The sequence below is a fragment of the Balaenoptera ricei genome, chromosome 13, assembly GCF_028023285.1.
Source record: "Balaenoptera ricei isolate mBalRic1 chromosome 13, mBalRic1.hap2, whole genome shotgun sequence".
Taxonomy (NCBI): Eukaryota; Metazoa; Chordata; class Mammalia; order Artiodactyla; family Balaenopteridae; genus Balaenoptera; species Balaenoptera ricei.
The window spans coordinates 50704030-50728287 of NC_082651.1; the positions used below are offsets into that span (position 1 = coordinate 50704030).

Sequence of the window (24258 nt, forward strand, 5' to 3'; positions counted from 1 at the left end):
AGCTTCTTGAGAGAATGTTGATATGGGGTAAAGTTTGTGAGTCTGTGAATGATCAAAAATACATTTCTCTTACTTTAAATGGTGATTTGGCTGGGTATAGAATTCTAGATTGGAAATAATTTTGTTTCAGAATTTTAGAGATATTACTGCATTGTGTTTTGTGGTTCTGTTATTGCTGTTTAGAATTATGAAGCCATTCAGATTTCTGATATTTTTTTACACATCCAATTTTTTTTTTTTCCTCTTCTAGAGCTTAATGAATCTTCTTGTTCCTAATATTCTGAAATTTTACAATACTAGGCCTGAGTATGGATCTGTTTTCAACAATTGTAATGGGTACTTTAATATTTAGATGTCTGTTTTAGTTTGGCAAGTTGTATCTAAGTTTGGGGAAATTTTCTTGAATTAGTCTTCCTGTGTTCTGTTTTATCATTTATCTCTAAATTCTTTATCTACATGTTTCACCTCTTGGACTATTCCTAATTTACTTATCTTTTCTTTCCTATGGTTCATTTCTTTGAGTGTTAACTTCCTGGGAGATGTTCTCAACTTTATTTTACAATTCTTTTGAGTTTTTCATTTTTGCTGTCATGCTTTTAATATCAGACATCTGTTTTGTGTCCTTAGGGTACTCCTGTTATCTTAGTTGAAATATCTTTTTGAGAATATTGGGGTTTTTCTTTCCTTAATTGTTGAATCTTTAAAAATCCAGACTGATGGTGCCCGCATTTCAATTAGAATGTTTAGCTAATTACCTAATTATTTTCTGTTAATCTCATCTCGTCTTTAACCTTATATTTACCACTCTGGCATTCTTTATTCCTATGTATAGATTGAAAAATTTCCATTTGCTTTCTTTTTTCTTCCTCTTTCTAATGAATTTCCCTTAAAAATGTTTACATTGCAGATCTGGTGATGAATTATCTCAAGTTTTTTTTTTTGTTTGAATAAAAAGTTTGTTTTGCCTTCAATTTTGAAAGAAATTTTCACTGGATATAGAACTCTAGGTAAAGAAATTTTTTTCTTTCAGGACTTAATAAAAAAATTTCCCATTATCATTTGGCTTGCAAAGTTTCTGACCAAAAGTCTGTGGTTTTTCTTATCTTTCATCCTTTGTATACAATGTGTCTTTTTAACTGTGCTTCATTTTAAAGATTTTTCTTTAACATTGATTTTCAGCAGTTTGATTTTTAATGTGCCTTGTGTTTTTGTGTTATGCAGCTTGGGTTTAGTTCAGCTTCTTGGGTCTGTTGTGCATTTGTAACATTTATCAAATTTGAAAAAGGTTTAGCAATTATATATTTTTTCAAATATTTTTTTTCTTTTTCCTTACCCCTCGCCCTAATTTCTGGGCTTCTAATTAAATGTATCTTAGTCTGTTTGTTAGTGTCTCATAAATCACTGAGGTGCTGTTCTTTTCCTTTATTCCTTTTCTTTTTCTCTTCTTCTTCTCTCTTTTTCTTTTCCTTCTCTTTCTACCCCTTCGATCCCTCTTCTCTTTCCCTCCTTTGTCAGGTGTTGATCTTGTTCCTCTGCCAAATCAGTATAAGTCAGATTATGGATTATAAATTTGTGTCTGGTTTAAGATTTATCTTTTTGAGGTCTTGATGGTTACTGTAAGTGCATTTGATTTCCAGCTTGCAAACTTGTTTGCTATTATCTATTCCCTTTTTTTCCCTGTCAGATGTTTGTAAAATTTTTAAAATTTACTTTATTGCAGCTTCAGAGGATAAAAATTAGATATGTGTTGTTTAATATATCATCATAGCTTAAGAAGTTTTAAGATTTCTTTTTCCTTTTCTTGTTTTGAAACATTCATTGCATTAAGATATTAAATTTTGGGGGACTTCCTTGGTGGCACAGTGGTTAAGAATCTGCCTGCCAGTGCAGGGGACATGGATTCGAGCCTTGGTCCGGGGAGATCCCACATGCCACGGAGCAGCTAAGCCCGTGTGCCACAACTACTGAGCCTGCTCTGTAGAACCCGGGAGCCACAACTACTGAGCCCACGTGCCACAGCTGCTGAAGCCCGTGCACCCTAGAGCCCATGCTCCGCAGCAAGAGAAGCCACTGCAGTGAGAAGCCCATGCACCGCAACGAAGAATAGCCCCTTCTCACCACAACTAGAGAAAGCCCGCACACAGCAATGAAGACCCATCGCAGCCAAAAAATAAATTAATTTAAAAACAAAAAAGATATTAAATTTTTTAAAGATAGCAACTTTTTCGAGAACCGTTAAGGAATAAGCAATTCTTAGGTTAAAAAAGATCCTCTCAAAAGTAGTAGAAGATAGAAAGCTGCTCAGTTAACTGTAAAAACCAATTCAGCCGTAATAATTGAAAGTTGATATGTTATGTACACAATGTGTAGGCCTAATTCACATATCAAATAGAGTCCAAAATCCTAGATAAACTGCTAGCCATCTTAGTTCTATTTTATAACAAAGTTGTACATGCTTAGGGTCTCTAACAAACTGGGAAGCCAATCAACTCCATATTATCTTAGCAATACATCACGACTAAGCATATTTTATCTCACTGTTGTAAAAAGATCAACAGTCATAGATTGTATTAGATTATCTCAATAACATAGAAATTTTATTAATAAAAATCTACTGAAGTATTAAAAGTTTAATATAGAGTTTCTGTTCATCTAGTAGCCCATGTTTTTCTTAAGCACTAATTTTAAATGATTTGGATAAAACATTACTATCAGAAGAGGTAACTCAGTGATAATTTGAGGGTAATATAATGATGAATAGGAAACTAAAGAAATCAAGTGTTTTGTAGCAATTTAAAAACCATAGGATACTTTTTTGTTTGTTTTGCCGCAAGTGGCTTGTGGGATCTTAGTTCCTGACCAGGGATTGAACACAGGGCAATGTCAGTGAAAGTGGTGGAACCTAACCACTGGACCACCAGGGAAGTCCCTAGTTAGGGTACTCTTAATGTGATGTGTTTGTGGAATATATGAGAATAAAACTTTTTTGAGATATGTAAATAAATCAACACTTGAATAAGTGATTATACCTAGCATCTCTATATAAAATATTGTAGAGATGCCAAGTTAATTTCTTTCTTAATATATTTTACCTAAATCTGAATGAATTTTTACTTTGAATTGGGTGAAACTACTCTGAATAATAAACTGTGTGAATAAACTAAACAATATCAGAAATCCTGAGAGGAAAACCTGAAAGGATAATAGATGAATTTCAATACTAGCTATTATACATTTAAAAACTACAATATTATCTCATAAAGAGTGTTAATTAAATCACAATAGATAGCAGAGAAATAGTCTTATGAGATGTTCGGTTTAGGGGCAGAAAGAAAAACCCTGTTTCTCTCTAATGTTCAGGATGAATTTAAAGTATTCTTTATACACACATGCGCATGCATACACACAATAAACTCTAGGAAAATTCAGAAGATATAGGATTGAAAATTTATCAAACTTTTGGGAGGGCCAAGGTTTCTAGGCTTAGAAATAACAAGAAGGGAAAAAAACATAGGTTTAGCTACACAACAATTAGCAATTTTGCTACACAACTATTATACTTTTTTTTAATATATAATTTTATTTATTTATGCATGCTGAGCCGGGTCTTAGTTGCGGCATGCAGACTCTTAGTTGTGGCATGAAGACTCTTAGTTGCGGTATGCATGCGGGTTGTAGTTCCCCAACCAGGGATCAAACCGGGCCCCCTGCATTGGGAGCATGGAGTCTTGCCCACTGGACCACCAGGGAAGTCCCATACACAACAGTTACGTTTAAGGAAAAATACTGAAATGAATCTTACTGGAGGAACCCATTTTCCTTCCCTGTGTTTGAAATATTTTCAGGTAGAATTTTCTTACTTGAGTGGAGGGAAAAGGTAATTTTAAAACGTTATGTGTCGTTGTGGAAAGCAGTAATCGTGCTTCACTCATTCCTGAAAATAGTTGGATAGTGCCTATCCACTGGAATTTTCCTACATTAAGTTAATAAAATTTAACAATATTTGAGTTTAATTATTCATCAGATATTTCATCATTTTGCTTAACTTTCTTCCTCTATCAAGCATTTTCTTTAAAAAAATTTTTTTTTTCATGGATTAAACAATAATTAATTTGAATGCCTGCTGTTCTAATGCTGGGAATACATGTGTGCCTTTGTGGAACTGGGTTGGTTTTTTTTAGTGGGGGAGAGACAGATACTTAAATATAATATCAGATGCTAATAAGTGCTTTACAGAAAGATAAAGCAGAGTAAGGGATTAATAGTGAGATGAGGCTTTTTAGATTGAGTAGTTAGGAGGAAGGCCTTTTAGAGCTCACATTTGATGAAAGACTTGAACTGTGGGAATGATCCATATGCATTCCTGGGGAGGAGCATCTTAAACCTTTGAGATGGGAACATGCTTGATGCTTTCAAGAAAGAACATGCTTGGGTGGCTAAAGCATATTTTGGTAGGGACGATGGTGGGAAATGAAGTTGAAGCAAAGAGGACTTATGCATTCTAGAAATGAATTGCCTCAGTCTATTGAGTTCGTTGAGTTTACTGTAATCTAGAATGTTGTAGCTCATCTTTTTTCTCTTCTTGTCAGAACTTTTTTTCTGCTCTATAATCTATTTTGTGCTGATAGGTAGTAACAGGGAAGAGAAAACTCGATCATTATAAATACATGCTGGTTACTTGTGAACTAAGGCATTAATGAATCTGTTTCTCCTGCATGTATTGCTAAGGGGAAATGCTGTAGGTTCCCAGAAAGCACTGTAGTGTTCTTTACTTGTAAAAATTTTCATATTATTAAGCAAGCAGGAATTGATCTTATTAGAGTGGTGCTAAAGGAGGATTTTCTTGTAATTTTTACTGCCTAAGGCTAACATCAGACAACAGAAAATAATATAAGAAGTATGCTTGGCCCTGTTTCCACTGTGCTCAAGAATTCTGTTTAAGCTTAATGTTCAGTGGAATTAATTGCTATAACTGTGTATTCATGTTGGCAAGTAAGTTAACTCTTATAAGAAAGTTCACTTATGTTTTCTGTTTTTAAGGAGGCCTTATGGGACCAGTCAGGATGATTTCATCTGGACATGAATTAACAACAGATTATGATGAGAAAGCACTTCATGAGCTTGGTTTTAAGGATATGCAGGTACGCGTAAATGTGGTTTGAGTTTTAATCATCTGTTGACTTACAGTCAATAGTTGTTTAGTTGAAGATACAGTTCAAAAACAGTTCTTACTGCTTTTGTTATATTAAAATTGTAAGGGAAGTTATTTTCTACTTCACAGATTTATTAAACCAAAAACTTGATATGTCTAATTATGTGTTGATTTTTTTCCCCGTTTCTCCTGTTTTGATAGATGGTATTTGTATCTTTGGGTGCACCAAGGAGAGAACGGAAAGGGGAAGGTGTTCAGCTGCCAGCATCTTGCCTACCACCCCCTCAGAAGGACAACATTCCGATGCTTTTGCTTTTACAAGAACCTCATTTAACTACTCTTTTTGATTTATTAGAGATGCTCGCATCATTTAAACCACCCTCAGGAAGAATGGCAATTGAAGATAGTGAGGTGACTATATCATTTCATTTTCACAAAATCTTGTTTTGTCTTTCTGTTGAATGGAAAAAATTTTCTCAGTAATCTCTTAAAAGCAATAAAACCAAGGAATCCATTTATTAATTCATTAACTATTTAAGTGCCTAATATCCCAGGCGTGCTGTTTACAAGGATCAAAGTAGACACAGTTTCAGCCTTCATTGAATCCAGTGGGGAAGACAGATAATTGACATGCCTAACAGATAGTTTCAAGTAAACTAACAGATAAATAGTTCAGGTAAAGATAGTTGCTACAACTTGCCATTATTTTTTTTTTTTTTCATGTAATGTCTGAAACATTTATATTAACATATTTCCATACATATTTCCATACAAATACAAATATAAGATTTTTAGAAATTTCATGTAATGTCTGAAACATTTATATTAACATATTTCCATACAAATAACCCAATGAAAGTTTAGTATTAGTTGTTTTGTTTGTTTTTTTATACTGCAGGTTCTTATTAGGCATCAATTCTATACACATCAGTGTATACATGTCAGTCCCAATCGCCCAATTCAGCACACCACCATCCCCACCCCCGACTTGCCATTATTAAGGACTGGTGATAGACAGACTGTTTATATTTTATTTGGTCAAGGACGGTTTCTCTGAGGGAGACCATATAAATCTGAGCTTGCAGGATGAAAAGGAGCCTACTAAATGAAGTGGATGAGGAATGATCTGGATAGAGTAAACTGATTCCTGAAGCCCTTGATACAAGAAGAAGTTAGGCAGGTCTGGGAATTGTTTGGGAGCTGGTAAGTAGAGTGTGGAAGATAGTGGGAGAGTAAAATGAGGGGAATGAAATGAAAAGATAAACAGAGTCAAACTGGCCATGGCAAGCTATTTCCAGTTCACTCAAAGTAAAGTGGACAGCATTGAAGTATTTTAAGCAGAGAGAGAGAGACATATGTTTTGATTTTTGATTTAAAGGTAATAGGTTTGTTTGGCAAGAATAGGAAAAGCAGTAAGGAACCTACTGTACTAGTCCAAGGAAGAATTGACTTTAAATAACATCTTTTTAGTGGTAACTCACAAACTTAGTTCTGCAGACCAAACCTCTTCTCTGAGTTCCAAACTCATATATCCAGTTGTTTACTTGATGCTTCCACTTGATGTCCCACAGGCATCCATTCTTCTTCATTCAAATGGAATCCACCCAGTTGCTCAAGCCAGAAACCTGGATGCCATCTCTGTTTTTCTTCTTCCTGAACCTGAGTCTATCCCTACTCCTAATCCAATCTACCACACGTAATGTTGTTTTGACCTGTTGTCCACTTAATTTATTTCCACTGCCGCCATTCTATTTCAGGGCACCATCTTTCTTGGAAGAATCATTATTTTGAGACTGAGTGGCAAATAAAATAGTGGTGCTTTTATGACTTTCCTTATGTTAGGCTAACTGTTCTTTCTTTCCCAACAATGTTTAAGTGGCTGCTTTCTATGTTTCCAGAATGTGTTTGGTCATGAATGACCAGATTGAGTCATCTGTTCCCCATAACCTGGTTTCTTTTGTGGTGGCACAGTCTTAAATTCCTGAGAAATCCTCTTTTTGTTCAAGCAGAATAATCAATAATAGATGTCCATAAACCTTCATTTCCTCACCTGTTAAATTTTATGCCATAAATACTTAATAACCTTTTACTTCATGTCAGCAGTGTATTGCCAGTTTAAAAGAGAGAAAGATAATTATAAGAATTTCCCAGTTTTCCAAGAGGGTGCTAGTGTTCTACACAGTGTGTTATGGGAACATAAGCAGGAAACAAAAATTTGGGGAAGATTTCTGCAAAAGAGGAGTTGTTTAAATTGAGTCCAACTGCTGATAAAGAAGGAAGAGAAGCATTACAGAGTCACAGAAAAGTGAATGGCATGATTGAAAAATTGGGAGTGTGAGTATGATGTAATTCAAATATAAGGACAGAAAGGGAGATTGTAACCTGTACCACAAAGGACCTTAAGAGGTTTTTATTCTTAGTAAAATAGATGGCTGTTATCATGGAAGATTTTAAAACAACAAAATGAGATCTTTTTTGGACTTTCAGAAACAAAGTTTTGGTGTTAGTGTGGAGGATATTAGAGAAAACAAAGACCAGAGGTACAAGAGCCAGTTAATAGGTCATTGTAATTGTCCATGTGAGGCCTAAACCAGAGAGAAAGCATTTATTTTTAGGCAGTTATATTATTGAACTTGGTGACAAGTATGCCATTGGTGGTGTGGGGTTTCTTTGTTGTACAAGACTGGTTCAGTCTTGAAGAGGATTACCAGAAGAATAAAAGGATCTTCACTGTGTATGACCCATATTGTAGGGCCTTTCAGTCATAATGTAGAACATAGTCTTGTACACCTGGGAGATTTTCTTTTCCTTCAAATAATTTTTTGCACAGAGTTCAGTCCCTTCCTCCTTTCCTCCCTCTCTCCCCACCTTCTCTTTTTTAAACTGGATGTTTACAAAGGAATGAATTTTATTTTACTGAAGAGCTCTCAGTGCCTTTTCCCCAAATAAACTAAAAGTGTTACTTGGGTTGCTTCTCTTTCTTCATCAGGCTGTGAAAAGCAAAGTTTACTTTGAAACGCTTGTCTCTAAAATTCTCTTGCCTTCAGAGTATATTAGCTTTATACCATTATACAGAAAGAACGAAATTACTTTTTGTAGATGTATAAGAAGATTCCTTTGGCACCTCTTATACTGTATAATACCTCAGAATCATTATGACAGCAGCTAGTAGTAGAATAATACTATACAAATTCATAGTCTGGAAAATTCCAAAACTTTTGCTGCTTTAGCTTTTGCTGCTTGTTTACCTCTTGGGGTTGTGCTTTAATTAAAAAAAAAAAAAAAGAAATTTGCCTATTTCTTACATACCTTCTGTAATATTCTTTAGCTTACTGTTATCTCAGTAACTTAGAGAGTTCAAATTTAACAAACGATAATGGAAAAAAGTAGGTTCTTTAAAATTGTTTGTTTGCTTTTCTCTTAATCTCTGCTTGTCTGAGACTGGAATATAAGGAAGGCATGGATTAGCGAAATAAGAGAAACAGGTGTACTCTTTTCCCAAATGTAAGGTCAGGGATTTAATTTACCAGGTCTTTGTCATTCTTAGAATAGTGACCTGCAGGGAAGAAATAGATGATAGTCTTATTGAAATTTACTTGGATGGCTTTATAAAACAGACATTTTCACTTGTGTTTGAAAAGTTTTTCTGAGGAAAGTGGCCAGACTTGCAGATCACTTTTTCCCAGAAAAGTGTTCAGTAACAAGTTGAAAAACCACTACTTTGACATAACTAAATTTATTGAATAAATTTATTTACTGTGTAACAAATGCTTTATTCTCACTTTTAAAGTAAGATTTAAAAATATTATCAAATATGATAATTAGTGATTTTATGCAGATCAAACTTAAGTTTAGATGTTGCAAAAAACTGTTCTGTCTTGATAAGCAGTTGCTCTTATTTGTATAGAGCTTAAGATGTGAAGAACTTCATCTTCATGCAGAAAACCTCTCTAGGCGTGTATGGGAGCTACTGATGCTTCTTCCTACATGTCCTAACATGTTGATGGCATTCCAGAATATCTCAGATGAACAGGTAAGTCCACAAAATATTTTTACTTCCCTGGAGGATGGTACCAGTTTACATTCCTACTGGTAGTGTATGAGAGTGCTTGTTGACTGGTAACCTCAGTAAAATTTTGCCCATTTAATAGGTAAAAAGTGCCAGTTCATTTTAATGTTCATATATTTAATTATTAGTGAGATTGAATAATATGGGCTAAATACAAGGCAAGGATTTTCTCTAAAATTATCTTTAGAAAACAGTGAATTTGCCTTTATATTAGTGTTTTTTCGTATTACTTAATGTTCTGAATATTGCTTTGTTTTTGACAACAAAAAGTAACGTTTAGAGAAAATACCCTATGATTTAATGACATTGCTTCAGTGCTTGTTTTGGCTGCTTATACAAGTCAACTGGTAGAAATAGAGAAAAAAGGAGTCAAAGAAATTTAATATATATTAATATTCCCAGAGGCATGACCTCACATGTATTAAGTGTTATATATCTTTGTAAAGATATCTGTTGAAATTAAAGATTATTTTTAAAAGCTATATAATAAGGAGTTACTTACTGGGGATACCAACAGAACACCTATAGGACTAATGGAAAAACAACGTCCTAATGTTATGCTAATGGTTATCTATGATTTGGGACGTTGTTATGTGATCTCTCAGGGTCTTGTATTTCAAATGACTTGGAAGTGAAGAAGATGGGCCTAGAAAATGGTGGTTGGTGACTCATTGTAGCTCTAATAATAATATCGTTGTCAAGGATGCACATAAGTGTGAATAACACTTTCATAAATTGCGAGTAGAAAAGAACAATATTTTAAAGTTTATGTGTTTGTATATGACTTTTTAAATGAGTAGGTGTCACATAAATATTAAATACACACTGTACTGCTTCTGTATCCTTAAAAGTTCACACATTCAATTATGCTGCATTGTGTATTTCATTGGGAAGATGGCAAATTACCTCAACTGTTGTGGAGGTTAACATACAGTTTTTTCCTATGCTGCTGTTGTGTATTAATTTTAACAAAATTTAATGAATAATTGGTGTTTTAAGCATATGATTAGTACCAATTATATAACTGGTCTTCACTTGTTTGAACATATTTCAATATATATGTAATATTTGAGTTTTTATATAGTGTCATTTTCTTTAGTTTTTTTGGGGGGGGGGTGTCTCTTAGTAAGTTGGTTGGAGAAACCTGTGTTTCTTTTTTTAATTTAAGTGTAATGATGGACTTAATTGGAAAGAACTGCTCAAAATTAAGAGTGCTCACAAGCTATTATATGCCCTGGAAATTATTGAAGCACTGGGAAAACCTAACAGAAGAATAAGAAGAGAGTCAACGGTAATTGCTTTTCCATTATTATCATTAAATGTTTGTTTTCTCTTTGGAACAAAATTCTAGAGTACGTTATCTTTTAATTCTCCCGCCACCCTTCCTTATTTATTTATTTATTTTTGTCATTCCCACAGGGAAGTTATAGTGATCTTTATCCAGATTCAGATGATTCAAGTGAGGATCAAGTGGAAAATAGTAAAAATTCCTGGAGTTGCAAGGTTTGACCATATATGTTTTGCAGTGTATTGGTAAAAATAATTTATCTCTAATTTTCCACCAGAAGTTACCATAATTATTGTTTTAAACTAACTTACCATTTAAATAAAGCATAGTTTAAAAATTATGTATTACTCTAATCACAGTAATAAATAAACTGAGATTATTTAATGCTTTGGTGCTCCTATTTTTAGCACTTATTATTTTTTCTCCTTCATTGGAATAGTGTGTTAGGATATCCCAGTGCCTGGGATTAAATGGTTAATGGAATACAAAGATATGTATATAGATATTTATAAGAATCTTTTAAAAAAATTCTTAAAAATTAGTTGTTTGCTATTACTTTATTGTATAGACGTTATATTGGTTATTTAATCAAAGAATAATTTCTTAAATGAAAGATATATAATATTTTACTTACACAGACATACACACACACCCAGTTACTGAATCAAAAAGCAGATCTTTACTATATTATGTAGCTCTTTCCTCTTACCATTACTCTCACAATTGCTTACAGTTTGTTGCTGCTGGAGGGCTTCAACAGTTATTAGAAATTTTTAATTCTGGAATTCTAGAGCCAAAAGAGCAGGAATCCTGGACTGTGGTAAGTGAAAATGCGCATTTTCAACCAGTTACAGTAGTTAACCCCAGTGAGTCACTTCCATGAACCATTGGCAAGTGTAACTTTTGCTTCACACTTTATTGTAGTAAAGGAAAGTGTGGAGTACAGTAGAAATAAATTTAAGAAAAAATAAGAAATCTGCTAAACTAATTATGCAATAAGAGTTCTCCATGTCAACTCAGTTAAAAAAATTTAAGTGATAATATTAATGACTCTTAACTATAGGTAATTCATGAACATTTTTCCATTAGTTTGGTAAACTATATATTAATATTTATATAGTCTTAAAATTTAGATGCTTTTTAAGAAAAACTTGGTTTATGTCTTCAGTTTTTTGAAAACATCCTTTTTCTTTGTTTCATTTTGTTTTGACCATTTCTTCCTTTAAGCAACACTGCTCAAAAATGTATTTCCAGAGCATTTGTGACTAGTCAGCAATGAAAAAGGTACAGAACTTGAGAGTAAGCCTTTAGAAATTTTTATAGCAATTGGACATTGCTGCAGTGTTTTTTTAATAGTATTTTACAAAATTTTTGATCCTTAACAAAATGGAAGTTTTAGAAAATGGTACTTTATCACTGTTAACTTGACAAAGCACTGTCCTATAATGTTAGGAAAATAAAATTGTGGAATATTTAAAAATTCATAATGCTGGACCAAACTGTGTAATCCAGTTTTGTATTAAATGGAAAGGATGCTCATTTCCTGACCTCCAGCAAAGCAGAATAGCATTATCAAACACTGCATTCAAATTTTAATTTCTTAGTACTTGTTTTTTAGAATTATTTTAGAACCTAGGAGTCAGATGTTCTTAATTTACTGTCAAATGCTGGTACATCCAAGATATTAAAGAAAGAAAATACATTTAAGCATATTGCTATCTACCAAGATTTTGTTAATCTTACCATTGCTTTCAATACTTTCTGCCATTTTTATTTTATATATTTTGCTACAGATATTTTCCTTTTTAGAATAGATACCTCTACTACAGTAATTGTTTTCTGTCTCTTAGAACTGAAATGTCTGTTGTGTTTTATTGTTGTGTCTTTGTTGTCTCAGTGATCTCTCAGAATTATAAGGTGCCTTTTAGTTCTTTGGCAAAGTGGGAGAATTTAAAATCTTTAATGAGTAGTTGTGTGTCGTTTATAGGACTTTTTTTTATAAACTGCTCTAAGTTTAGCTTTGAATAAAGTTTACAAGTAATCATATGCTAAAGATCTCTCTTTGTTTTCTTTAAAATTGTGGACACTTTTATGAAGTATTAAGAAAAATTTACTGCTGTATGGGACACATTGTAGCCTGGCAATGCTTGAGATGCCCAGTTTGCTTGAGACACATATGGCTTTCAAGTCAACTGAGATCCCATATTTATAATGTGTATCTCTTGATATATTATAGGGTACTGTGGATACTCTTACATGATGAACAAAATTTCACAATTTCCATAAAGTCCAATTTGTCTGTTTTTTCTTTTGTTACCTAAGCCTTTGGTGTACTAACCAAGAAATCATTGCCAAATACAGTGTCATGGCACTTTTGTTCTGTGTTTTCTTCCAAGAGTTTTATTGTTTTAGGTCTTATATTTAGATCCTTGATTCATTTTGAGTTAATTGTTGTATATGGTGTTAGGTAAGGGTTCAACTTCATTCTTTTGCATGTGGAGATCCAGGTTTCCCAGCGTATTTTCTTGAAAAGACTCCTTTCCCCACAGTGAATGGTCTTGGTACTCTTTTCAAAAAACATTTGAACATATTTGTGAGGGTTTATTTTCAGGCTCTCTATTCCATTCCTTTTATTTTTTTGTCTATCTTTATGCCAGTACTACACTGTATTGATTACTGTAGCTTTGTAGTAAGTTTTGAAATCAGAAAGTGTGAGTCTTCCAGTTTTGTTCTTTTCTTTTAAGATTGTGTATTTGGAGTCCCTTGAGATTCCTTGTGAACTTTAGAATGGATTTTTCTGTTTCTGCAAAAAACATCATTAGGATTTTGTTAGGGATTGCATTGAATCTGTAGGTCACTTTGGGTAGTATTGATATTTTAATAAGTCGTCCAGTCCGTGAACACGGGATGTGTTTCCATTTATTCGTCTTTAATTTCTTTGAGCAGTTTTTTGTAGCTTTCATTGTAGAAGTCTTTCAGCTCCTTGGTTAAGTTCATTCCTAAGTATTTTATTCTTTTTGATGCTGTTGTAAATGGAATTGTTTTTGTAATTTCCCTTTCGTATTGTTCATTGTTCACATATAGAAATGCAACTGAATTCTGTATGTTGACTTTGTATCCTTCTGCTTTGCTGAAATCATTTACTAGTTTTAAGAGCCTTTATATGGAGTCTTTAGGGTTTTCTACATCAAAAACAAACAGATAAATTTACTTCTTCCTTTCCAATTTTGATGCCTTTTATTTTTCTTGTGTATTGCTCAGGCCAAAACTTCCACTACTGTGTTGAATAGAAGTGGTGAAAGCAGGCGTCCTTGCCTTGTTCCTGATCTTAGAGGAAAAGCTTTCAGTCTTTCACCATTGAGTATGATTTTCACTATGGGTTTTTCATATATGGCTTTTATTATGTTGTGGTAGTTGAGTATTTTTATTATGAAAGTGTGTTGAATTTTGTCAAATGCTTTTTCTGCATTAATTGAGATGATGTAGTCTTTTCCTTCATTTTGTTAATCTGGAGTATTTACATTGATCATTGCTATGTGGAACCATCCTTGCATTCTAAGAATAAATCCCACTTGGTCATGGTGTATAATCCTTTTAATTATGTTGCTGAATTCTGTTTGCTAATATTTTGTTGAGGACAGTGTCTTTTGTCTGGCTTTGGTATCAGGGTTAATGCTCACTTCATCGAATGAGTTAGGAAGTTCCCTCTTTTTTCAGTTTTTTGGAAGAGTTTGAGGATCGTTGGTATTAGTTCTTCTTTAAACGTTTGTTAGAATTTACTAGTGAAGCTGTCAGGTCCAGAACTTTTCTTTTTTGGGAGATTTTTGATAACTGATTCAATCTCTTCACTAATTATAAGTCTGTTCAGGTTTTCTATTTCTTTGTGATTGAGTCTTGGTAAGTTTTGTGTTTCTAGGAATTTGTTCATTTCATGTAAGGTATCCAGTTTTTGGACACACAACAGTTGTTCATAGTACTCTCTTACAATCCTTTTTATCTCTATAGAATTAGTTGAAATGTTCCCACTTTCATTTCTGATTATAGTAATTTGACTTTTATTTTTTCTTAGTCCTTCTAGCTAAAGGTTTGTCAATTTTGTTGTTCTTTTTGAGTAACCAGCTTTGATTTTCACTGATTTTTCTGTAGGTTTTTCTGTTCCCTGTTTTGTTTACCTCTGCTCTGATCTTTATTATTTCCTTCTTTCTACTACTAGCTTCAGATTTAGTTTGTCTTCTTTTTCTAGTTCATTAAGCTATAAAGTTAGATTGTTGATAAGAATTTTTCTTTTTTTTTTAATGTAAACATTTACATTTATAAGTTTCCCCATTAACATTGCTTTCATTGTATTCCATAAGTTTCATATTGACCATGTTTTTTATCTTCTTTTGTGAGGTGTCTCTTTATATCCTGGGGGTTGTTGTTTTGCTTTGTTTGGGGTTTGCTTTCGTTTTGGGGGGTTTTTTTTCTTTTTATTTATTTTATTTTTGGCTGCGTTGGGTCTTTGTTGCTGTGTGTGGGCTTTCTCTAGTTGCGGCAAGCGGGGGCTACTGTTCGTTGTGCACAGGCTTCTCATTGTGGTGGCTTCTCTTGTTGCGGAGCACGGGCTCTAGGCATGCGGGCTTCAGTAGTTGTGCACGCGGGCTCAGTACTTGTGGCACACGGGCTTAGTTGCTCTGTGGCATGTGGGATCTCTCCAGACCAGGGCTCGAACCCATGTCTCCTGCATTGGCAGGCAGATTCTTAACCACTGTGCCACCAGGGAATCCCCCTGTTTTGTTTTTTCTTAGTAAAGAGCTATAAGACTTTTTTCCTTAATCAGTTTAGACAAGTTTTTTGGTCAGGTATATGTATTAGGAATATTTGCATTCAATCTGTAGCTTGCTTTTTCTTTATATTTACAGTGTCTTTTAAGCAGAGAAGTTTTAAATTTTAACAAAATTTATATCCGAGCTAAGAAATCATTTTTCCAAGGTCACAGAGATTTTCTCCTGTGTGTTCTTCTGTAAGTTTTATAGTTATCTTTTACATTTAGGTCTGTGTTATATTTTGAGTTAACTTTTGTAGATGTAGAGTGAGGTTGAGGTTTTATTTTATTTTTTCCATATGGCTATCCAATTTTTCTAGCACTGTTTGTTGAAAAGACTTTTTTTCTCACTGAAATTTCCTGGTACTTTTCTTGAAAATCAATTATATAGTATTGCTATGTTTCTTGGCATATTGGTATAGTTATAACACTTAGTAGTGGTATTAGGAAAAGAGGAGAACAAGGACCATTGAAGAGAAAGCTCTGAAGCTCTCATACATAGGTGATATTCTTATTTATTTGAAGGAACTGCTTTATTTTAAAAATTTTAAAGTAGAGCTTTAAATCAGAAATTTTACTTTTCATACTAAACAGTATTTTACTGATGAAATGCTTGTTTTATTTTAAATATACATATGTAAAGTGCAGATTTTTCAGTTGAATAATTTTCTAGAATTATTGAGAATTGCTTTCACTCCCAAATAGTAGAGTATATGCCACTTAGGTGGAGAGACAACTTCCAGTATTTTTGCTCTCAATGCTAATTTTGTAGGTAAATATCTTTATTAGCATTTTAATAATTTTTAAAATTGTAGTACATTGCGAGCAATATTTTTTTAAATCCTGTATATCTCTATTATATATATTTATATGATTCTTTCATGATAGAAATGCAAGTATCATTTCCATTTCATTAAATATACATTCTAGTTATCTAGTGTCTTTATTTTTGTAAGATTGGATTGTTACTAACCATAATACATGAGCAGCAAAATTTCTTTACCACATGGATTAAGTACTAACTATAATTATTTTTATTTTCTAGGCCTTAATTTCAAGTTGTATAGTAGCCATATTAAATTAATGAAAATAGGGAAATGATATTTTCTTCTTATCCACAGTGGCAGCTAGACTGTCTTGCTTGCTTGCTGAAGTTAATATGCCAGTTTGCAGTAGATCCATCCGATTTGGATTTAGCTTATCATGATGTCTTTGCCTGGTCTGGTATAGCAGAAAGCCATAGGAAAAGAACATGGCCTGGCAAATCGAGAAAGGCTGCTGGTGATCATGCCAAGGGTCTTCATATACCAAGATTAACAGAGGTAAAGTACAAAAGTCATCATGTAGTAATAAATTTTGTCTTCTAAGAGAGCTTGTATATTTTTGTTTTTACAAAATGAATACTCTAATGTCTATGAAATGCTCTCCTACATTACCACAATATGACCTAACAGCAGAAGTAATGCCTTCATTTTAAAGCAGTAGAAATTACGAAGCAGTAATACTTTTCAGTTCATCATCCAAAATGCAGGAGTGAATTAATTTTGTGCCATTTTAATGTTATCTAACTGTAGGATTGAGTTCATTAGTTGGTCTCAGTAATTTTTATACTGAGTGTATCAGGGTCCATTCAGGAAAACAAACCACACTAGGTATTTCAACAGAGTAAATTTAAAATTGAGAACTGGTTTTACACATATGTGTTGGAGGGCTAAAAATGAAAAAGAGAATGTTGAGGTAACGCGGGCAAGTGGCCATTCACCACCCCTAGGGTTTGAGGAATATATGTAAAAGGTTGTGGTTATCAGGAATGAGGCGCTTATAGGAGGGATCCTGTTGAACTGGAGTTTAGGCCTCCGAGGAAGTGGTTCTGTTACTGCTTCTGAAATCATTTGCCTCTTCTGGTTAAAATACTAATGGAACAATGTTAACAGAAAAAGCAGGGGAAATTCCCTGGCGGTCCAGTGGTTACGGCTCCACGCTTTCACTGCCAAGGGCCTGGGTTCAATCCCTGGTCAGGGACTAAGATCCCACGAGCCACATGGTGCGGCCAAAACAAACAAACAAAAAAGAAAGAAAGAAAAAGCAAGGAAGTAATCTCTCTAGTATCCCACGTTGACAAACCTAATAGAAAGCCAGCTGGCAGAGGAGGAATTTAGTTTATAATGTACCAGCCCTAGTGTCACAGAGCGAGTATCAATACATAGTATGGTTGGTTTAGAGCCAAACGAAAATGGCACAATAACCAGTGCATCCAGCAATAAAATTACAGTTCTTTTTGGCTGTGGATTCTGTTGTTCATGTGATCAAATATTTGCCCTTCCAGTGTCTCTATTAGTGAACTGGGAACTGGAGAGAGATGAAGATGAGTTTTTACTTAATCTCTTCTTCATTTTGTAACCATTTGAGAACAGCAGCTTACCTCATACCTGCTCAAGAAACACCGGAGTAATTAGTTGTTACTGATAGAGAAATAAAATACACATACTCATATATGGCATTTTTAAATAATTGGCTAGTTTTTTTTAACAAATTTATGCAAGTACATAATTACTGAAAACAATTTAGAATGTACAAGTGAGGGAATTCTTTGGCAGTCCAGTGGTTAGGACTCTGTGCTTTCATTGCCGAGGGCCCAGGTTCGATCCCTGGTCAGGGAGCTAAGGTCCCGCAAGCTGTGATGTGGCCAAAAAAAAAAGAAAAAAAAAAGAATATACAAGTGAACCTTCCCCAAAGTCATATAGGTCACTACCATTAATAGCTCTATGTGTTAATCTTTTTATGTGCATATTTTTTCTTATGCATATGCCAATGTTACATTTTTATAGTTTAGAAAAAGAGCATACAATATATATTTTTTCATCTGTTTATCATAATATTTACTTAGAGCTTAGAAGGTAAATCTAAGATATTTGGGGGGAAATTTTTGTTACCCTAATTCTGGAGACGAAGTCATCCAATAGTAAGGAAGAACACTATTTTAATAATTTACTATCATGCATTAGTTCGTTTGTTCTCCTTTAATAGCCTTTTAGAAGGTTCAGAATCCAAATTGAACTTCCAATTCCAGCCTAAATATAGCTTTTCTTAAAACTCTTCTTATTTTGCCAGGCACAGGTTTAGTTGCTGCTCCCTTCTGTTGCTCACTTGGCACATTGCATATACTTGTGTTACAGTGCTTTCTATGTTTTCTGCTGCACTGGACTAAGTTCCCCAGGATGGGAACAGTGCTTTTATAAAATTAGTGCCCAGAATGGGTTCTGACCTGCAGAAGGGATTCAGTAATTCTTTATTAAGTTAGCAAATATTTTTATCCACTATATAGATGAAGAACTAGAACCTAGAAATTCAGTATTTATTAGAGTCATACAGCTTGAAAGTTAGCAAACTAAATGTTGAACCTCAAGGTTTTTAATCTGGAATCCATGCTTGGTATCTATGGTATATTATATTGCTTTTCTATGTTTATTTCAGGGTGGTTGAGGAATGTGCCACTGCTTGACATTTTTTTTCTTATTTCAAAACTGAAAAAGGTTACTTCACCTACCGCCCAAAAAAACCACTGACGTGTGTAATAATACATAATATTTTTCTCACTCTGTTGGGTGACATGCAGATAATCTGTGGATCAAATAAAAAGGATTTGCCTGTGTATTTCTAAATTTTTAATATTTTCTTTTTAAAGTTGCTATTCTGAGGTTTCTTTATAAAAATCTGGTTTTCTAATATTTAATATTTTTACAGTATTTTCCAATAACCATTTTTAGAATATTCCTTATCCTTTTATAAATAAAAATCAAAGTAATTTGGAGTCTGGTTTAAAACGCAGTTTTGTGTTTTAGTATATTTATAGATTTTTTTTTAATGTTTTTATTTTAAAGGTATTTCTTGTTCTTGTCCAAGGAACCAGTTTGATTCAGCGACTTATGTCTGTTGCTTATACGTATGATAATCTGGCTCCTAGGTATGAAGTTTTTACATAATTTATGATTGTATGTATTTAGAGTAAGAATACAGTGTTTTAAAATTTTAATTTGAAAAAAATTTGAAACCTAACAGAAAAATTGTTAGGGTGTTTTAGTGAACTCTCATATCATTCATGTAGATTTGCATATTGTTATCAACATTTTGCCAGTTTTTATCGAATGATCATGAGCACGCATTTTCTGTGGGTGTCCCCAAGCACACGTTTATTTACATATCCTGAATCTTGTAAGAGTTCAGACATTATGATCACTTACTGATAAATAGTTTGATGTGTATCTCCCAAGTCCAAGGACAATTTCCTAACAACTATAGTAAGATACTCAAATTTAGAAAATTTAACATTGATATAATATTATCTAACATATAGTCCATACTCAGATTGTCCCATTAATATTTTTATAGCAATTTTTTTCCTCGTCCAGGATCACGTACTGCGTTTGGTAGTCATATTTCTTCCATTTCCTTTAATTGGGGATACTTTCTTAGCCTTTCTTTCATGATACAGACATTTCTGAGTATCACAAGCCAATTCTTTTATAAAGCCTTTTAATTTAGGTTTTCCTGATTGTTCCTCACAATCAGATTCAGACTGTACATTTTAGCAGGAATACTCCATAAGTAACGTATCTTTCCCAGTATATCCTGGTGATACCAGTTTGTCCTATTATTAGCGATATTAATTTTGATCAGTTAATCTGGTTTCCTCCAGGTTTCTCTACAATGAAGTTTCTGATTTTTCTAATTAAAAGTAACCTATGGGAAGATAATTTGCAACCGTTTAAATTTCCTGCTTCTCATAAAACTTACTCAATTTACTTTTAGCATTCAGTGATGATTTTTGCCTGAATTAAATATTAGTATAATGTTTGCAAACTAATGATTTTCTAACTCTTACCATTCATTTTATGTTTATTAGTTGGCATTCTGTGGTGATGAAGAGCTTTCTCTTCCTTTTATTTAGTTAGTATCAATTTGGATGTTTTTCATTCAATATAATTCATTACTATTACTATTCACTTTGCTCAAATTATACCTTAGTTGGCATCTTCAAGTTTGTTCATGTGTCCTTTGGCTATGTCCCCATTATTTGGGTGGAGGGGAGGAGTACTTTTTTTTTCCCCCCTGTCATTTTAAGATCTTCCGGGCTTTCAGTTTCCCTGCCTTAGTTGTGGAATCAGCATTTCTTTAAGAAGCCCTAGTTCCTTTTGGTGGGGAACCTGCAAAATATAGTATCATTGCTCCTAGTGTTTCCTTGCTTCTAGGCCCTCAATAGATAAAGCTGGAAATATGTGTATTAGAATATAGTTTAAACGTGTAATATGATTTCATTTATTTGGGCTACATTGGAGACTTTTTTTTTAATGTTCAAAATTTTAATAATGTATAAATGATAATTGCTGATACATGAGGACCTGACTGTGTATGCCTCAAATAATCACATAAATTATGTTAAAGTGTGTAGAATTAATTTCCAGGTCCTGTATTCTGTAGGTGTTTATGTTGGGCTGAAGTTTGCCATTGTTAAATGATTTACAAAGCTAATACAAACACATTTCAAAGTGCTTAACGTTATTTATGGCTAATAGTTACCTGTTTTTAGATGCTTTTAAAAGTCACCTTCATAAACAATGGTTGCATATAAGTAGCATGATTATTTTAAGATTATTTCTTGTTTAATGTATCTTTCTTTAGTGTCTGTCTCAGTTGAATTCACATTCATAACTCGATCAGTATCTGCTTTACTCCACTGGACATATAGTTCTATACGAACTATATCTGATTTTGCTCACCATTATATTATCAGTGCCAGTCACCTTACCTCATTATTTATAAAACTTATGAATGGATAATGTGGGGAAACAAAGAAAGTGCTATAACATGACCTTGGTTTGTATGATAAAATACATTTTATACGCCAAGTACCAGTGACTCTCCAGTTAAATAATTCTTAACTCTTCCTCCTTGTCCTCTAACACAGTAGTCCCCAACCTTTTTGGCACCAGGGACCGTTTTCATGGAAGACAATTTTTCTACAGACCGGTGTGCAGGGTTGGGGGGGGGCGGTTCAGGCGGTAATGTGAGCAGTGGGGAGCCCCACATGAAGCTTTGCTCGCTCTCTGCTCACCGGCTGTGCGGCCCGGTTCCTAACAGGCTGCGGACTGGTATGGGTCTGCGGACCGGGGGTTGGGGACCCCTGTTCTAACACACATTCTGTATACCTCACTATCCCACACGCCACAATATATTGATTAACAAGGCAGTTCAGTGACTGCTTTTGTCTGCTTTTGTTTCTTTAGAATTAAGAAATGTTCACTTGACTCTTAACCTCACACAACGAAAAATACGCGAGTTTGATACCAGCTGCTGCTGTTCATGCTGGTTCACTGTGACAGTTCTTATTTCTATTCTACCAGTTCCATTCGTAAAGATCTCATTACAGTCTTTGTAATGTGAGGGCCCCCTACCCCCCACCCCCAATCTTTGTGTTTTTTTGACTCCTGTTCCTACACCATTTTCTTTTCATAAGCCTCCACCTTCAGTTTATATGGTGCTGGGAGGTTTGTTATCAATTAAGATAGCTAAAATGAACTTTTTGCCTGTTATCAAAATCTTCTAATGCTACATATTTGAAAGGTAGATTGGGGGGTTGCTCTTGGTAAAGTTAAATATATTAAACCAATATGATAAAAGTTAAACATGAAATATGGCCAAACACTAGATTTATAAGTTTTAACTTTTTAGTACCTTTTACTTTAAATCAATAGTACGGATGAGTCTTGTTCTTTCAGATTTTCATAGGTGTTTTGTTAATTATAACAATGTAGGTATCTAGAGATCAGTGCTTTTTTTTTTTTAAACAGTTTATTTGTAAGGTGAATACTAAATCCCTATATGCTGATTTTATTAAAATGAAAATTTTTAATATTTAGTTTTCTTTAAATTGAGGTAATACATTTTCCATTGAAGTTACTAAAAGTATCAAGGGGAAAAAATAGAGGTGAAGTAATATAGAATTAATTTAGTTATTTTTCTCTACTTTTCAATAATTTGCTTTTAACCATTCCTGATGAAAGTTGACATTAACAATACAAAAGGAAGGGCATTTTATGTCATTGTATGGTTTTTTTGTTTTTTTTTTTGTGAGTCGTATCTTTCTATTAGAGTAGAATATAATGTCGTTATAGACGCTATAACATTTAGAGCCAGAAAGAATATTTCATATGCCACGGATTAAGATTAAACTCACATTTCTAGTAGTATGTGCTGACTGTTTTACTCAGCTAGCTCCTAGAATATATTTATGTCCTAACTTTTTTTATATTCATCTTATCTCCCCTGATAGGCTATAAACTCCAGGAGGCCAAGGACTACTGCACAAGGGTGTTTTTTTTTTTTTTAGGAGTCTGAAGTTTAGACTCTAAACCATTATAACCTTTCTCTTTGTAAGCCACATCACTTTAGTAACCAAATCTTTAAGCACTTTTTGAGAGTTCACTTAAGTCAGTATGGGATTCACTCACATTTTGTTTATTAAATTGAAACACTCATTTAATGTTTGTTATAATAAGATTTTGCCAGTGATTCTTTAAATTAAAAATGAAGACCATAGGAAAATAAATTAGCAGCTTTCATAAAATCTAATCTTTTGGCGGGCAGGGAAAGTTAAAGGATATGTATTAAGAAATTGAGTTATTTTTAGTTCATTGCTGAATTTAATTACTGGTGGTGGTGTGTTTTTACTTTGCAGAGTTTTGAAAGCTCAGTCTGATCACAGGTCTAGACATGAAGGTAAGGGTTCCACAAAGTTAATTTTTAATGAAGATTTGGATGACTGGTTACATCTATATATAATATCTTTAATAATGAACATTTTGTTTTCATTATGCACAAGCCTTTATAGTAATTTTTTTTTCCAATTTTTCTGTAGTTTCACATTATTCAATGTGGCTCTTGGTGAGTTGGGCTCATTGCTGTTCTTTAGTGAAATCTAGCCTTGCTGACAGTGATCATTTACAAGATTGGCTAAAGAAATTGACTCTCCTTATTCCTGAGGTAAGCTAAAGATTGAAGATTAGTACTACTCTTCATATTTTTTCTTATTATTAACGTCGATGATAAAAAGCGCTAATGGAAACAAATGAACATGATTCCATAAATATATCCTGTTGCCTGGAAGGTACTTAATAATCCTTTAAGATCTAGAGTGTTTTGAACTATGTACACTTAAGTGTGAACATTAAATATTCTGTAGCATTCATATTTGTCTTTTTCTGCAATATTTGTTAACAGAGTGATTCTTTTGTTTTGGGTTTTTTTAATTGTTTTTTTTCCTGAAGGTTGAGAAGGATTTCAGCATTTATTTTTTGTAATGTACGTTTTAGAGAAGTTTCTTTTACTTTTTCTATTTGAGTGTATCCTTAGATGCAAGAGAGACATATATGTCCTTTTGATTTCAGTGTTGACACTGAAGTCAATATAATTTTCACCAATCGTATCTTGATGTTACTCACACCATATTCCTAAATGAAATAGTATAAACACACTCTTACTAATACACTTAGCCACGATATTCATATCTTTTTTTTTTTTTTAAAGCTGCCTTTATTTTTATTTATATATTCATTTTTGGCTGTGTTGGGTCTTCATTTCTGTGCGAGGGCTTCCTCTAGTTGTGGCAAGCGGGGGCCACTCTTCATCGCAGTGCGCGGGCCTCTCACTATCACAGCCTCTCTTGTTGCGGAGCATAGGCTCCAGACGCGCAGGCTCAGTAGCTGTGGCTCACGGGCCTAGTTGCTCCACGGCATGTGGGATCTTCCCAGACCAGGGCCCGAACCCGTGTCCCCCGCGTTGGCAGGCAGACTCTCAACCACTGCGCCACCAGGGAAGCCCTCATATCTTTTTTAGAGAACATTTTCTGATATTATTAGCTTTGTATTGAATGCATATGTGTTCTTGTT

At 33.7% G+C, this 24258-nt stretch overlaps 1 protein-coding gene across 7 annotated transcripts in view; it reads left to right on the forward strand.

Annotated features, from left to right (window-relative positions):
* Positions 1–24258, forward strand: part of USP34 (ubiquitin specific peptidase 34) — a 236701-nt gene that overhangs the window by 142716 nt on the left and 69727 nt on the right. For all 7 annotated transcript variants that reach the window (XM_059943258.1, XM_059943263.1, XM_059943264.1 and 4 more), the window contains 10 exons: positions 5041–5141; positions 5354–5563; positions 9060–9185; positions 10390–10512; positions 10641–10724; positions 11243–11329; positions 16435–16635; positions 19195–19277; positions 23049–23089; positions 23229–23353. In XM_059943258.1, coding sequence (XP_059799241.1) covers positions 5041–5141; positions 5354–5563; positions 9060–9185; positions 10390–10512; positions 10641–10724; positions 11243–11329; positions 16435–16635; positions 19195–19277; positions 23049–23089; positions 23229–23353 — 1181 coding nt within the window. The remainder of the gene's footprint in view (positions 1–5040; positions 5142–5353; positions 5564–9059; positions 9186–10389; positions 10513–10640; positions 10725–11242; positions 11330–16434; positions 16636–19194; positions 19278–23048; positions 23090–23228; positions 23354–24258) is intronic.